The 17,972-nt window shown below is 40.9% G+C and overlaps 1 protein-coding gene across 1 annotated transcript; it reads right to left on the bottom strand.

The window, feature by feature from the left end:
• Positions 1-2,369: 2,369 nt before the first annotated feature.
• Positions 2,370-17,969, bottom strand: gfpt1 (glutamine--fructose-6-phosphate transaminase 1). The gene is made up of 19 exons (XM_085293986.1): positions 17,887-17,969; positions 14,650-14,757; positions 13,835-13,942; positions 13,576-13,701; positions 13,434-13,492; positions 13,214-13,348; positions 13,065-13,126; positions 12,801-12,880; positions 12,607-12,715; positions 12,339-12,502; positions 10,532-10,627; positions 10,175-10,272; positions 9,865-9,985; positions 9,433-9,590; positions 6,634-6,748; positions 6,037-6,164; positions 5,769-5,936; positions 5,210-5,371; positions 2,370-4,314 (listed from the first exon to the last, which is right to left on the bottom strand). Exons 1-19 carry the CDS (start codon positions 17,891-17,893, stop codon positions 4,270-4,272), a joined length of 2,049 nt encoding a protein of 682 aa, XP_085150112.1. The 5' UTR covers positions 17,894-17,969; the 3' UTR covers positions 2,370-4,269.
• Between the last annotated feature and the right edge of the window lie 3 nt (positions 17,970-17,972).

The raw sequence follows: 17,972 nt of genomic DNA, 5'->3' as shown, positions 1-17,972 counted from the left end.
TTTCATCAAGAGTCTGTAAAGCCTTTAATGCATTTAGCTGGATATTCCCTCAAGTCACTTTTTATCCACAGGGCTCCTTTAAACAATATTCTGTACCTCCCAAACTAAATGTACAGCTGTTCTGTTCTCATTTACCTACTGACATTACCACTGCGTGAATGTCTGCAGGCCCTTACTCATTCCTTGTGACAGAAAAACAGAGAAGAGAATACTTCATGTGCAGCAAACTCATTCAAGATGTTAATATATTGCATTATGTTACAACACGAATAGGGGAGCCATCTTGGAAAATATTTGAAACAATCTAATCCTCAGGAAATATGCATGGGCTGCAGAAATGAAAAAGCCTGTCGAGGGTGATGACATCATGATGATCTGGGAATAACAAAGAGGACAGAATCAAATCAAAGGGCAGATTTTATAGTAGAATTTCGGGCAAATTTTAAACTTTGTTGCTGTTGCTAACCTCTGTTTCTAAAGTAAATCACATAAACTCATTGGCCACTTTGTTAGGTACACCTGTTCAACTGCTCGTTAACACAAATATCTAATCAGGCGTTCACATAGCAGCAACTCTGTGCATTTAGGCATTTAGACATGGTTAAGACGACCTGGTGTAGCCCAAACAGAGCACCAGAATGAAGAAGAGAGGTGGTTTCAGTGATTTTGTATGTGGAAGGGTTGTTGGTGTCAGATGGGCTCGACTGAATAACTCAGAAACAATTGATCTACTGAGACCTTTCTGCACAGCCACGTCTAAAGTTTACAAGGACTACAATCTGGAAAAAAATAAAATAAAAATCAGTCTAATGTCTTCAAATACAAGCATCTCATTAGAATACAAACAGCAGAATGTAAAATGGGTTCTTGTAAATCATTTGGTAGAAAATGTTTGATGGTTATCAAAAGCAGCCATGAATTGCCAGACAGTAAACATGTAAATGTAACTGAATATTCATTAGATTTTCAAAATAAAATTACCAGCATTTTAACTGACGCTTCAGGTTTAATGTTCACTGCTGCTGGCTCAAACTGACTAACCCTAATGAAGCAGATTTGAACAATTACATCATTAGGTTTGTTCATTTGGTGATCAAACATAATGATGTTTCTGGTAGTCCACAGTAGTTGGATTTTAAATAGCAACTTAAAAAGATCCAACTGCTGATAAACAAGGAGACCTAACCTAAAAGAAGATAAAGAGGACACAGCTGTTTATTGCACTTTGACTTGGCGCCGTCAGGAAACATCTAGATACCGGGTGAACCTGCTGATTGCTCCCCTGCCCTTATTATGCAGAAGATGCTAAACTTTTAAGAAAAGATAAACACAATATCAAGTCTTGACAAGATCGTATAAACGACTACAGTTACAGAAACTCAGGTTTCTGCTTTTGGTTTTTCAGGACGTTTAGGCATAGAGGAATCATGGTTAATGTTCATGGTTAGAGATGCGCATTTCCTGTGATAACACCTAATTCCTGCCCCTCTAACAAGAGGCCTGCAGCAGAGAAAATCCGTTCTCCTTACGACACCAAGCTGTCTGCAATTAAAGTCACAACAGCTGCTAACACTTATTCAGCCCCACTGATAAAAGCTGCAGTGACGCTTTGATTTATAAGAACTAGCAAAGTCTGGCTCCTACACAGAGGATGTTACCTGCTTCACACGATGCTCTTTATAGATGAGAAACTGCCCAGGACGCTCCCCATGCTCGGACAATGGAGGCTGTTACTGCTGAAAGCCGTGGTTACTTTCCATAATTACTCCACAGCTGCGTGTGAGGCCGCCGTTGTGGTTAGTTTCTGCAATGAAATCCTTCTGAGAGCTGCACTTGCTTTCACCAGGAGCTTGACTCTTTACCTCTCAGTCTTGCTGAAACTGAACACGTTCATCAGGCAGAAGCTAGCAGGTGTGCTCCTGGCACGTGAAGACTTGGACCAACATGCATGCTCAAGCTGCTGCTCCACCTGGCCTCCATCGCACACCTTGAGAAATTACAGCTGCCCTCCGAGTGGCTGTGGAGGAAGGAGATCTGCAGAGCCCTTAAAGCCAATCAAGGCAGTGCTGCTTGTGCTGCCCGCGCTCTGCCGCTTCTCACTATCTCTGTGTTTGATGTCCTTTGCTCTCGTTCAAGTGGCAGTTTCACTCCTGCCTTGTCTGTGGAGCAACCTCAGACGCTGCGTCTCCACTGTGACAGCTCTACGTGAGAGCATCAGACCGATAGTGTCCGTCTTCCTGGAGTTTGGCACCAGCGGCGGCGTATCGTTACTTTGAGCTACCCCTAAATACCTCCAGTACCTCAACTCTTTGTGCACTCTATCACCTGAACTAAACACGTTATTTTAATGACAAGTCCAAATGTGCCTGAATTTCTACAGCGTATTTATTGGAATAAAAATCGTACAGACACCTTTTGTTATCACTGTCAGTATTTTAGGTCATGTAAATCCACAAGCGCACACATCCTCAATCCAATAACTCCCAGACACTTTTAAAAGATACGTACGTGACACTTTATTGCATCAGTTCCACTAATAAATAGTACTCCCACTCCCTCTGTAACCCAACAGATGGTGCTAGGATCCACTGCAGCATCCTTGATCAATACATCCAGTCAGTAAATCAAAAAGTGTTTCGAGTGTGGGTTACAAAAGTACCTGTAACAACATTTCACTGGCTCAGAAAAGGCTCAAGGGGGGAAAATGAAGTCCAAGTTAAGGCTTGATTGTAAATGCAAGATAAATATCTTTAAACTTAAAGAATGCAGGCTTAAAAAAAGCTGCTCCTATTCTTTCTCTACTGCATAACTGTGTGTGTGTGTGTGCATGCAATGTCACTTTTTTTCTTGGCTTCTGAATTTAAAAGACACCTGGGATCACAGACACACAGCTTGGCATTTGGCTTCTGACCAAAGTCAACGTCTACAGTATGACATGCTGCCAAGCGACTGTGTGTATACGTGCCCTCAGGGCCTCAGAATAACTTCATAGCATACGATCTGCAAAATCAGTTCATGTTTGGCTACAAAAGCAACAGTGAAACCGAAAAAAAGAGATTTGGTTTATGATTGCCAAAGCCACCAGAGACAGATTTTTGGTTTGACATTTCAGATGACAGTAACATTAACATTTTAAATGAAAGAGTAACTTCAATAATATAAAATTCCTTCCAAAAAACCAATTAACAAACAAATGTAACAAGAGGACGAAAAAAAAAAGAAAGAAGAAAAGCTACAAATGGTCCCAAGATTGCAAAATGACAGTGGCAAGGTGTGGGCTGGCGACTGCCTCTACTTCAGGTTTGCAACTTTATCCCAATTGCATTACTTCAGTTTATTGATAAAAAGAAACCTTTATGCGAAAAGTCCCACACGAGAATGAAACGCTAAACTGCACCCAGAGAGCGTTTACAGTAACAGGATCGTGTCGAGAAAAATAGGAAAGAGTGAACGAGCGACGTCTCAGACTCTGGTGTAGGTGGTTCCTCTCATTAACTGAGTGGACCAAAACCAGAGTTTAAAAAACCGAATTCCTGGGCTTACACACAGCAACATTAGAAGATTTATGATAGTATTCACAAACTTTTTCTGATCGGACATTTGATGCTGCTCTTTGCTGCGTGTCCTCAGAAGAAAATCCAAGAGGGGAAAGTGTATCAAAACCACACTGCAATTATGAAGAAGCGATGACCTGTGGCTTGGAATGATTCAAGACTGTGGTTTACTTCAACAGTGGAGTAAAGACACTTTGAATGATTAGCTGCCAAGGAAAAAAAATCCCAACTAAACTACAAATCATTGCACTAAAAGAGAAAATGAGCCAGTGAGGTCTTTAAAGCGTAAACTACTGTCAGCTTTAACATCAGCTTCCAGAGAGCCCAATCAGCAACAGATAAACATGGAAGGCATGCCCATAAATGGCCAGCGAAGGTTGATACAGGTTCACCCCCGAAAAAGTGATATGCACGTTATATGTCATTCCCAACCCATTCCTTGCCACCGGCAACAACAAAGAAAAAACAAATGTTGTCAAAGCTTTCTGATAAAAGAAACAATGCAACACTGTGATAATACACAACAGTGAGATACAAGAGCGATTACTGAAAGACTGCATAAAAAAAAGAAGAAAAAAAAAAGAGCCACGACACACAAGACACAGGACAGGACGTCATCTTCTGATGGTTTACTTCACACAGACGCTTCCTTTGGGGTCTGTGCTTGAATGTGTGTCTATGCCAAGCTTTTGTTGTTAGTGATGAATGGTGCGGCTCACTCTACTGTCACGGACTTGGCCAGGTTTCTTGGACAGTCCACCTGTGTTTAAACAGAGGAGCAGACAATCAATAGCCTTGCAGATGAAAAGGACACTGTTGCTGCTGTTGACTAAATGCTGCTGTCAAAACACCCGAGTATGATTTATACAAATCTTAACAAAAACATACTTTAACCCACATGGACAAAATTACATAAAACACAGGGCATGCGTGTGGTGGAGCTGTTTGTTCTACAGAGCTGCACGGCCAGGACGTTTCTCTGAAATGCTCTGAAAAACTGACTAGATGCTGACTTTGAGTTAAGCTGCTCACTTTGACCTTTAAAATTCCTCAAAAACAGGAAATCAAGGGGACAACACATCTAAGTCAGTTCTGCAGCACCAGCACAAACATCAGTAACAGCTTGTGGGCTTTGCCAATAAATGAAACAATCGCAGGTCGGAATTCGCGCACAGATGGAGGTTATTTACATTTCACTATAATTCTTTCAGTGTGGCAGCTAACCACATCGTCATCACCTTCACCACCAAGTTTGCCAGTTTACATCGTTCACAAAGTAGGTTACATTTTCAAGCGAGTTGGGGACATGCTGATTTACAGATATAAACACTGCACGTTTATTCTGGCAGTGTTTCTGCTTACAAAGCAGTCCTGAGCGACAGCGCTAGATGATCAGTGACAGGCTAATAATAACAGAATATCTCATTTATATTGTGCTCCAGAATCTTTTGCACAACTGTCTTCTTTTATGTCCTGAAATGAATCATCGACGTATTTTACACAATCATACTCTTACTACACCTGTAAACACAGGTATACTGATGATGACTGTAAGAGTGGAAATCACTTGGGAAAATGGTATCTCCAAGAAATGTTTGAATTAAGAAGCATGCTGGATTGAGAGTTGTTGCTGATCCTGAAGGGAAAGCACTTACATCGTAGCCTCTGAGGACAGCCAGGTGGAAGGACAGCAGCTGCAGAGGGATGACGCTCAGGATGCCCTGCAGGCAGTCCAAACAGTGAGGCACTTTGATGGTGCGGCTGGAGTTTTTGATGGTTTCGTGATCGTCCTTGTCGCAGATCACAATAGGACGACCCTGTAAATGAAACAAAGAGATGAATATAGTGTGTTTACTGCACAATGATGGAGATGCGCTGAATCAACCTCTCCCCTTTCACCGACTGAGTTGAAGGGCCAGAGGTGACGCAGTGGTCAACATACTTTCGGGGTTTGAACTTAATGAGTTATGATGCAAACAGTTTTCAGAAAGGAAAAAACTTAAATGGATTCAAATAAACTCACTTAGTCATTTTCCACGATATAATAAACACTGTAAAGTGTCACATTTAGTTTTTATTTGTCAGAGTTTGTTTGAGCATTTCAGGCAACTAAACAATCTGGGCTGATCACTTGTGACTGGATTATAAAATAAACCAACACACCGACATTACAATAAGGCTGATCACAAAACATGCGCCATGTGCGATTCTTACCTGGCGAGCAACAACTTGCTGCAGGGCATTCTGACACTTGACATAAGTGTGGTCTCTCATTATGATCATGATCACCGGCATGAGTTTATCCACCAGGGCCAGCGGGCCGTGTTTCAGCTCTCCTGCCAGGATACCCTCTGAATGCATGTACGTGATTTCCTTGATTTTCTGCAGGGGAATGAAAAAAAACATCCAGACTTTAGATAAATACAAGCCTACGCTGAAATTAACAATCAAGCTGTCAGATGATAAACTCGCATGTGCTCACCAGTGCTCCCTCCAAGCAGGTAGCGTAATGGTAGCCTCTGCCCATGATGAGCACACTCTTCTGCTGGTACAGCTCCGTTGCCAGCTTCTGGATTTCATCATCCAAACTGAGGACCTCCTTAATCAGATCTAACACACACACACACATTTTTTTTCTTGTTTCAAGAGGCTGACTGGCAGAGACAAAATATGAAAAAAATATTGCAGCAACATGAACCTAGACTCAGCTTCTAATGTTGGGCAGGGAGTGGCAGACAAGCCAGACATTCCTTATTAGGTTACAATTGGGGACATGCTATCATGTGCTTTAGATTCACAGAGTCATGCAAGAGCCCAACGCCAAAATCTAAAGCTATTCATCCGTCTGCCCCCCTTTCCGCTCTCTCTCGTCTTCTGATCCTTTTGTTGCCGTTTAAGTTTGTCCTCTAAGAGGATTTAAAAAAAAAAAAAAAAACACCAACAAAAACAAAACTAAAACAGGCTGTGGATGTGCTTGATCTTGGGTCTGAGAGCTAGTTTTTCCAGTCTTTTTGTGTTTAAACTTCACATATGATCAAGACTTCTCTGGCTGAATTACAACACATGTGGTGTGACTTACCTGGAAGCACTCTTAGGCCCTGGATTATCTCACGGCGCCTGGGCTGCACTGAAATCCTGTCATCGCACATCAGGAGGGCAAACATGATCAAGGCCACAAACTGACTGGTGTAGGCCTGAAGACGAAAAACACAACAGAGAAAGTAGAATATTTATTAACTGTAACACAATTGCTAAGATGCGGTTTCTTTGTCTGTCTCTACTCTGACTAATAAAGAAAACAACTGCTCCCTAACTATTTGTATGAAGGTCACAAAGTGGACCGCCACCACTGCACAGTCAAAGCTTGCTTGCTTGTGACCTCATTTCTAGAGGGAATGGTAGATTTCCTATTTTGCAGCTCAATATCGAACCAACGAAGCAGCGACCAGATCACGACTTGAGCCTTTCGGTACAGATTATGAAGCCATGTCCTTCTTTTTCGCTTTGTTTTGATTGCAAATTTGGTCTCCAGTTTATAATCTGCACCAGATGAAATATGGAGAGGTGGGTTTTCATACACATCAAGCAGCATTATAAAAAAAACAAAAAACACACGCAGTTAAGTTAGTGCTGCTCATCCTAAAAACCTTTGTAGCCACATATACCACAGATGATGTCTGATCCTTCTGGAAATGTCGCTTCTTATAACCTCAACACATCTGAGACTGTGCCTGCCGTCATCGCCGCCCACACCCTCTCCTTCCTTCATCTCCAAGCACGTTTGGAGGTCTTCCATGCTCATTTAGGAGATTCAATCAGAGTCTGAGAGAAGCCAAGTCAATTCACAAGACTCTCTGGACTCAGAAATGCCAATGTGCAGGGCCAAGAAAATAGCTGTAAAACCTTTACACACCGTTTCTTTTTTCTTTTAACCCACATATTCAACCGTTGATCTCTTCCATATTCATACTTTCAAACTTGTCAGTGCTTTCCTGATGCACAATGTGCCAACTTTGACCCTGCAAATGTGAGCATGCATGCATACACAGCTGAAACATAAAGAAAACACAACAGCTGTGATCTAGAAAACAAACTTTGTAATCCTGTAAATTCCCAGTGGAAAGAGTTATGTAATTCAAAAGCAGTCTTCTCTCATTTACTGTTGGCTGACCTGCCAGAAGGATCTGCCTCATGATAGCATCAAAGTGTTTTGTCTTTTAGTGCTAATTTATGCCATGAATCTTGAATATGAACAAAGGAATTGGAAATTCCCTCATTTAAAGTTTAAAAAAAAATCCTACGAGCATGAAAAAGCAGAAAATTGAGACCAAATATATGAATTTGGGATGATTCAGCATGTGATTAGTTGCAAACCAAGTCAGTGTTTTGATAAGCTTGGTTGTTAATGTGCAACATTCGGTTGAGGTGGGTGTGGGTGTGTGGCCCTGCCAGCCGAGCAGTAAATGATGGCGTCTCTGAGGCGTGCTCTGGGACTTTGGAGCAACACAAGAGTCACTGAGCCAAGAGCTGGGGCAGGGAAGGACCTGCTCCACTTTTCCTAACTCTCTCTCTCTATGCTCCCTAGAAAGAGCAGGGGCTTCAACTCCTCTGCTCAAATCCCAGCTGGCAAATGCTTTCGGTGAGGGGGTGGGAGGGGCATGAAACCAAGTGTCCAAGGTTTACATGAGCCGAGATGAGAAAATCAGGCTTCTTTAACTCCCTCTGGGATAACGGTGGAGGACCACGTCAACTTCCAAAAGGCGGGACCAGAATTGCAATGGAGTTTTCATCTGGGTTTCATTCAGAGTCAGCGAGCGTCGAGTTCATTTATGAGATGTTGCAATTAACTGGTGTACAGTACTTTAGCTAAGCATCAAAGGCTCAGTTACAACAAATCAAAGAAATCATGCGCTATATTTCTAACTTGAACGTAACAAATTCATTTGGTGTGTTGCCTCTGAAAATATTGTCATAGACAAAAGCAGAAAAATTAGTAGATTGCTTTTTTAAATGGAGCAATAAGCATTCACTTCAACTCCAAGGGAATGTGCTGTTTTCAATCATCCACATCCAAGCCTGCCACAACAAGGTGAAAACACACCCAGCAGTACATTCATCTTCATCACTAATGACTCAGTCTCACTGGAGTTTAAATAGAATGAGTAGGAAAACTCTATGGCTGGAAACTTGGTTGCTGCCCAGTGAACTGATTTAAAAAAAATAAATAAATAAAAATTTGGAGCCTGCAACTGGTTGCAAGACACATTGGTGAACATTTGAAAAGGCGGAGTCCACTCAACTGGTTATATCGCTATATAAGATTCCTGAGCCCCTGTCTCATTATGCAGTGAAATCGTCATCCAACAGCAACTATGCCGATATTTGTGGAGCAACTTCTGACTTTCTCTTCAAAATCTATGAGGTTCTGGCTAAATGCATGCAGTTAATGTGAATTTATTTGTATGTAAAAGGCAACAGATTTTCTATTTTGGTTGATTTATCACACACAGATTGCATGTAATTGGCAACTTGGCCCCATTCACCCCTCAAAATGATTACAGACTGACTCTGTCTTATCACCATTTTATCACTCTTTATATAAGTTGCTATGAAGGAGGCAACTGACAGCGGGTAGTCACAGACCTGGTCCCTGTGTTTAAAGTAGCCATTTCAAAGATAGCAAGATAATAATAACAGTAATTTTGGTAATGCTGTGTAGCATAATATAACCTAACCTCAAGAGGTTAATGTAAGAAGTATCCTTTCAATCTCCAGTGACACAATAAATGCATGTTGTGGTTTTCCACTTCCACGGCGCATAAAAGCTGCACTCATAAAAACCGCAGAGTTAATTAGAGCCACGGTTGCCATGGTATACCTTGGTGCTCGCTACTCCGATCTCTGGCCCGGCGTTGATGTGGACGCCACAGTCAGTCTCCCTCGAGATGGAGCTGCCCACTGTGTTAGTGACGCCCACAGTCAGAGCCCCCCTCTCCTTACAGTAGCGCAGGGCCATGAGGCTGTCAGCGGTCTCCCCTGCGGGGTCGGCAGAAATGGAAAACACAACCCGTTTATGGAACGTAACAATTCACACAATAAAACTGATTTACTGACTTTTGCACCATAAACTAGTCTGATTTAAGACAGCTTTACAGAAAAAAATAATCCACAGGTTTCAAAAACTTTGACTCAGCATTTTGAAAAAGTTGAGCACATAGAAAGATAAATCAAGAAGAGCCCCCAAATAGAAAGTGGAATACAAATGGGGAATGTGCCACAGATCAAGTCCAGATGGCACTGGTCTCCACACCTGACTGGCTGATAAAGAAGCAGACATCGTCTCGGAAAACAGGCGTGTTCCTGTCCAGGAAGTCGCTGGCCAGCTCCACCATGACAGGCAGCTCGGTCAGCTCCTCCAGCACCTGGCGGGTCTGGGAAAAAAAACAACAGCATCGATTTGTGAAAACGTGCCAGCTGTGCACAGAGCATAGAGTGTGGCAGGACACGAAGCTCATACCACAACACAGGTGTCATATTTTCCTCTTGGATTCAGTTTGATTATTTTTCTGACGGGACTTTGCACCAAAGAACAAAAGGTGGTTAAACAAAAGACTACTCACTGCTACTCCTGCATGATAGCTGGTGCCACAAGCAATGAGGATAAGTCGGCGACACCTCTGAATCTCTTTGATGTGATCCTTAAGTCCACCCAGTGTCACTGAAAAGCACAACAAACTGCTCAAAGACCACAAACACCCCACAGGAGAGATGGGACATTTTACACTTAAAAAATGTACTTATAGCTGTAAAACTTTTATAGGGCGTCCTTGATCCTTATTATAATGAACTAAAGGTAGTTGCACATGCAAAACTAAATTACTTGACGCTAAAGACTACAGTGAAAGCCAAAGATTGACATTTTTGAGGAATTGTCATTTCTTGTCTTGGTAAATATAATAATAAGGCAGTGCTCCAACCTGTGTTGTTGTCAAAGTTGACTCTCCCTCTCATGGTGTTAACAACAGACTCTGGCTGCTCAAAGATCTCCTTCTGCATGAAGGAGCTGTAGTTGCCTGTAAAATGAGGATCAGATATCACGGGAACATTTCCAGAATTAGTCAAAAAAAAAAAAAGAAGAAAAGGTAAATACCAGTTAAGCACTCAGTGATAGACTTTTTATAAGCCCCATAAAACCCACATGAACTCAACCGAACGAGAGAGGTTTTGTTTACATGTATTAAGCGTCCGAGAATGCAAACCACAGCCTCCTGAAGGAGCAAAAACAAACGTCCTCACTGTGTTTTATTTACAATCAGGCCTTCCTGGAAATGAGAGTACTTATTGGGTAAACTTTCTTTCTCTATTCAGATATTTGGAGCCATAGCATGAGTCATGCCTCAAATGAAATAAAACGTACAAAAAACATTAGGGAGATAATGTTTTCCTATCAATTAAAAACCGTGACGGTAAAGAAAATATATATGTCTATATGCAAGTGCGTTTCAGCCTCCCTTTGAGAGCAATTTGGGTCATTCGAATTAGGTTATTCAGCAGAAGAAGAAAAAACTAGGAAATGAGAGGAGAGAGGCTGAGTAATGACAGGACCACAAAGGAATGTCGAGTGCAGCCAACACCGGCTCACCTCTGCCCTCTGCTGGACTGCTGAGGAAAAGTCAGTGAAAATGAAGAAAAAAGAAAATATAGACAGTAACCATGAGATTTAATCTCCTTTTTTTTAGCTGTGTTCATACTGAGCAAACTTCTTAGACTCATGTTCCTCATTTAAGGACACAGCAGCAGGATAGATGAAATACTTCAATTCCAAAAGTCCAATAACTGATTAAGTGCATGTAACAAGTTGATTCTTGGTGCAATTTTGCATGCAAAACAGACCTTATGCACATCGACTCCAAGTCCTAATCAGGGTCTGACAAATATAAAGTCAGTAAGGATTACCTAACAGCCCTGGGAAGCAATTTAATCCTGACTGATTATAGATTTGTCAGATTCTTACAGACCTGGAGTCGATATGCGTAAAGGTCTGTTTTGCATGAAAAACTGTCCCAAGAATAAACTTACATGATTGTGGGGTTTTTATTATGATTTTGTACACGAAAAAAGGGAAAATAATGCAATAATAAAAATGTGTCCTAATTCCCATAAGTGAACGCTTTAACTTTGGTGACTTGGGAAAATAATTGTTTTTCTTTAACAACAATTAAACACTGAGAAATGCTTTTTATTGGGTGCATTTGTCTAAGCATTAGTAAGGGGAACTGTACTTTTTTTTAAAAAGCCACAAATTGCACATTGTTCTATACATAGGATATTAATGGCTTCACATTAAAGCTAAAATTTAAATTTAGCTTTAACAAATCCAGCCCCAGGATTTGTTTGAGTTCAAATCCTGGGGCTGGAGTAAAATGTTGAAAAAGAAGGAAACAGCTGTCTTACTACAAACCTAGCATAATATTTCAACTCGGGTCAAGAAGGGAAGATGGGAGTAATAACATCTTAAAGCAAAGTGGTTTGTTTTACCAACAGTGGTTTCTCTGGTGGCGCTGCTAATCTAGCAAGAGTGTAACGACTTGGATGATAACAAGAACAACCTCAGGGCAAACCGTTAAAAGCAAGCCAAACTATGTAAGCAGCTGGTCATCGATTATGACTTGCAGGATAATAACAGGATTTGAGACTAAATTAATGGCACAGTATAAATGATTTATTGACCATTAGTGTGGGAAAGGAATGCATGTTGTGAAGAGAATTCGTCCCTCCACTCACCCATCATGATCTGCTGTAGTTCCATCTGCAGGGTCTGGATGGCACGGGCTGGGTAGTCTCCAGCTGTGCGCTTTATCCTGTGAATCGACAGCCGGCCATCCGTCACGGCGGCTACGTCGTCGTCCTCGAGGAAGATCACCCGGTTTGTGTGCTCGATCACCGCGCTGTCGTGGCAGATCAGAAACCACATCAAACGTTTGATTTTTGATACACGCATAAAGCAGGCATATAAAGAACATCGTTGTGCACTCTAACAGTATCTGCTTACCTCGCATCAGATGCAAAATAGTACTCCACTGCTTTTTCATCTACTGGAAACAGGCAGGTGTCCTGGTCTGTCCTGGGTAGGGTGCTGCAGCTCTTCTTGTCTTTAGTAGCTGGGATGTAAAAGAAAACAGGCCTCAGGCAATTTCATCCAGCCACATTTGGATACATTTGACTAGAAAGAGAAACTATAACTACATGAGCGGTAGAGCACAGGAATATGATCGCTGGACAGCTTGTGATCACTGCGCACTCCAATCAGCAGAGGACCTCCCCTCCTGTATAAACCACAAGAAAATATTCATTTTAAACCACATCCTGATATTTTACCAGTATATGGTCTAAATGCATCGCAGAAAGGTTTCTTATACTGTCAGACTTCAAAATGTATTGTATACATTTTGACCCGTCTTAGACGTCACTTTAGGAGATTTAAGATCAGCCATCAGTGTGTGAGTTTACCTTGTACCAACCACCTCGCCGGGATAGTGGACACTCTTGAAGACCAGTGCAAAAGCTCCTTCCTGCAAGGCAGCAGGTCAAACAGGAAGTCAGATCTTTTTACTGTCTGATTGCTTTTGCATCTTTGGTGTACATTAGCAAGTCCTTACCAGCTGCTGAGTCACACGTTCAACCAGCGTGGCGAAACTGATGTCGTCGCTCTCCCGGTTGTCATACATGTACTTCACCAACTTGGCGATGCTCTCTGTGTCAGTCTCTGACTCGAACTCATAACCTTTGCTCTCCTACAGAAACGAGAAAATGATTTCGCTTTACAAATCGGAACAATGAAAACACATCAAGAAATATTAATGAAAAACATCTGCTCACCAGGAATTTCTTCAGGTCTTTGTAGTTGGTGATAATGCCATTGTGAATGACTATGAATTCTGCAAACCAAAGAGGACTGTCAGAAACTTAACACAGAATCAAACATTTAGCTGTTTCTGTACCAACTTGAAACATCACTCACCATTGTTTTTGTCAGATCTATGTGGATGACTGTTGACTGGGCTGGGCTCACCGTGAGTGGCCCAGCGAGTGTGGGCAATGCCACTGTGGACATCAAACTCCACATCCAGGTCAATATCCTGCTGTTCTATAAATCAAACAAACACACCCCCAAGACAGACGACATTAAATATGCGAATTGCACCACAGCGTGCAGGAAGGAAAATTGAGGATTCGGTCAACTATTAGTTCTCTCTAAACGAGCAACAATCTCAGCTTACTGTGGATCTCCTCATCCAGGGCCTTCACTTTTCCACGCTGCTTGATCAGCTGGATAGATCTGGCGTTGACCTCCCAATCTTTGCTGTTGCCCCCATCAATTCCAACACCTAATGAAATTTTTAAAAAAGTTAGAAATAGCTGAATCATAAAGATGGCAAGGCCGTAGGTATTAGGTATAACGGTGGTATTACTATTATGTAAGTAAAGTCTTCTTTTTGGTCCAATGTCTGAGAAGAACTGAAAGAAAAAAAAACTATTATTTACTCAGTATAAGGAAAAATAATCATAGTGTAAATACAAGGTCAGACAGCAGATTCCTTGAAGAAGATTGCTGAAACTACCAAAATGGATGTGAGGGAAAGTACAAAGAAGTGGAAAACCAGAGGGATAAATATAACTGCCTCCACAGAAAACAAAAAAACAAAACAAAAAAACAAAATAATAATAATAATGTAACATAAAACTGAGCAGAACAAAGAGCGAGGAACCAGGAGAAAAACAAAAATCCCAGCATCTGTTGGCACCGTATATAAAACACCGGGACACAACCACACATTAATCAACACGTAACCACACGCAAGCATAAATCAGGCACAAGTCATTAGTGTTGGCATGTATTACTGAAAAACAAAAAATCAAGTGTGACTTTCAGGACAGTTGCTGCATTAATGTTACATTGGAGACCAACAAACTATTACAACATTTTGGCATTTCTTGAGTAACCTCTGAGGAGGTCTGAACACAAGAAAAACAAAACAAAACACAATTTAAAAAAAGGCAGAACTTGTTGGTGATGAGTCTCTCTTTTTCTTACCAGCTGAATCATAGCCTCTGTACTCCAGACGACGTAGACCTTTAAGGAGGATCTCAAGGATTTCACGGCGAGTCCTTGGCACGTGGTAGTTGAGATAGGCAAAGATTCCTTGGGGAAGGAGGGAATAATGTTTTAGAAAGCTTTTCTTTATAAAGAATTTGTGCTACCAAAAGGAGATTTTTTTATTTATTTATTTGCAGTTGGAAGGGCAGATCACTTGAAATGCCTGTCAGACTAATACCCCTGTAACATTTGGGAGTGATGTTTAATTTATGTGGGTTTGGTAAAGTAGGGCTGCTCAATTAATCGAATTTTAATCACGATTACGATCTGGGCTTTCAACGATCATTAAAAATGACTGAGCCGATTATTAGCCCCTCCCTCATTTATCCGCGACACCTTAAAGGCCTGTCCGTGAAAATATTGTCGGGCATAAACCGGCCCGTGGCGCAAAAAAGGTTGGAGACCGCTGATTAAGAGGACCCGAGGGAAGCTCGGAAAGCTAAGCAGAAGTTATTTGGAGAGTGACTGCCGTTGGTTGAAAAGAGAGTTTAAAAAAAAAACTTCAGTGGTGTTGCACACTATTTTATATTATTTTTTTAAAGTCATTGTTAACCCTTTAAATCCGGTCAGAGCAGCATGCTACGTTTTGCGTAACTATTGTTAAATCCCTGTAGAACCTGAACCGTGTAAGCTAGCGCAATAATTTGTTTTGCATATGAAACCGGAGGAGTTGTACTTACATCTGATGCCATCAGCTTGTCCTCGGTCACGGTTTCGTTCCACATATAGCTTTGCAAAAATTGCATAAAAAGCGCTTGCAGGAACAAAAACATAATATTCCAGAAACACGCTTCGCCGTTCCTATCAGCTGTTCGTAACACTTCCCACAGTGAAATGATGCACATGCTGTTTTCTTTGCAAATTTGCAGCATAGGATTGTTTTTTGTTTTTCCTGCAGTATATAAAAATTGCTGTATCTCCAAAATAAAACTATGAAGACACTCAAAATAAATTTCCTGTGGTGGGAAACTATTTTTTGCAACTTTATTGTATTTAAAGTTTTGAGGGATAAACCTCTTAAATTTCTCCAAGTAGAAATATATGTAAACAAAACAAAAGCGATTTTCAATTTTTTTTGTAGTTTATTGCACTTTTTTGCAATTTATGTATTTACTATGGACTTAATGCATACATATTATTAAAATATGGGCTATAACAGTTGTATTGATGTATAGCAACTTGAAATGCTCCCACAAATGGCACTACAGCATGTAAAAAAAAAAAAAAAAAAAAAGCTCTGGTGGACTTGGTTCTATAGTAGGTCTTAAAGGGTTAAATAAATATCGTCAAATAATCGTGATCTCAATTTCAGTGAAAATAATCGTGATTATCATTTTTGCCATAATCGAGCAGCCCTATGGTGAAGGTTGGCTGAAGTCACTATTACAGTATTTAAAAGGTTTTTTCCGATGCCAAAGGACATCTCACAATCTGTATGCTGCATGGATTTATCCCATCAGCTGGTTTTTATTTTAAACAAGCTTTGGATTCATTTTGAGTTAGAAATTGTTTTTAAAACAATTTTAAATCTTAAAACGAAACTATTTATGATGACAATGATTACGTAAAGGTGGCTGGTGAAACCACGGAGAACGTAATTGGACTCCTTCCTGGTGTAGCAGGCCAAAAATTACTGGGAGTTGTCGATCTGCTGCTATTCACAGTTCAGTGCCAGACAAACTAATGTAACACACGAGAAACAAGTCATACAGGCACTGGAAAACCTGATATAGTTATCTCTTGGAAGATAGACCTGTTTAAAGACAATTAAGTATACATATATAGACCTGCCGTTTCCCTAAGATAACCTCTTGCCTACGTAAAGCAGAGGTAGGGGAATTGTCAAAGGAATGACAAAAATCAGACGCGAGATGTTTCTGTTTCCCATCTGTAAATCATTTTAAGATATTTACCTTGTCACTAAGACTTGAGATTTATTTGTGTGTGATTACTAACCCAAGTGAGAGACCATTACGATACAGAAACAGGCCAGTGTAAATCAAGATTTCAGCATTTTATTGGCAACCTCCATAAATAATGAGAATTTCCTCCCTAAAACATCTGTCATCCAGTCTAATAACAAATACACAAAGGAAAGGAGTGACACCATGAATGGCAAAAGGAGTGGGCATAAAGTGCAGCCCTGTTACAGGGCTAAACACTAACCAGTGGACATCCTGGCTCAACAGAGCATTCATTCAGAAAAGCAAGTGATGGGGGTGGACACTGAGGGGTAAAGAGAGACAAAAGGGACCCTTCTGCAAATAATCAGTGCTTAATGGTTAACCTAAGCAAAGTGGCACCTTACTGTGACAAGAGATATTGATAGCAAGGTGGCTTGGTTATGGAAGTGCTCTGATTGTGATAACAGTGAGAGAAAACAGATGTCAGGTATCAGTCATAGGACTGAGATAGATGGAGACGGCGGAGACAGGACAGGATTAGAAAGCATCAAACTGATTATGACCACTGGCGTCATATAGACAGTGAAAGACTGATGTTAATTCACAGCGATACACCAGTATTATATAGTACAATATTTGCTAAAGCCTTTGGCACTCTTTTAAGGGGTTGACTCAATTTGACTTAAAAAAACATATTTGATTTTATGTTTTGTTTATCCTATTTGTATGTGTACAGCATTTTGTGGACACTGGTTTATATGTTAAAGTGCTTTATAAATAAAGGTGGTATGGTATGGTATGGTATGGTATTATCCCAAAGAACACAGATCATCTAGTTACACTTTCATTTTTTATAATAACAACGAGCCTAACTCGTTTTCCAAGGTCTCTGTCACAGTCATCTAGATCCACAGTAACAGACAGAGATTTAGCTACTGGAAACTTACTCGGCTGGTAATAACGTCGTAAAGCAGGTTACCATTTTAATGTCGCACTCAAATATCGACTCTGCTGCTCGATCGTGTTATCCCACATCAAGCAGCTTTCAGAGTAAAACGGAAAAACACAGACCGGTTTATATTTAGCTGGCTAGCAACATCATGTTGGCCATACAAAACTCACTTTAGCCTCCCCTAGCTCATTTCCAGCATTTATCCTCAAACTAACATGGCAATAGCTGAATAACTATTCAGCTAGCTATTCTGGTGAAACGTGAACCACACACATTCAGCGCCTATTAGTATAAATATAGAATAAATGCACTACTCACCACACATGGCTACAGTTCTGCTGCCAGTTACAGCTACTCTGAAGTCGGTAGCTGGGAACGCCTGTCAATAAGCTCCGCCCCCGATG

Source organism: Mchenga conophoros, linkage group LG12, assembly GCF_057382185.1.
Source record: "Mchenga conophoros isolate Kocher_MC1m ecotype Shallow Benthic linkage group LG12, M_conophoros_male_GT1.1, whole genome shotgun sequence".
NCBI classification, from domain to species: Eukaryota; Metazoa; Chordata; class Actinopteri; order Cichliformes; family Cichlidae; genus Mchenga; species Mchenga conophoros.
This window is presented reverse-complemented; position numbering and strand designations above follow the sequence as displayed.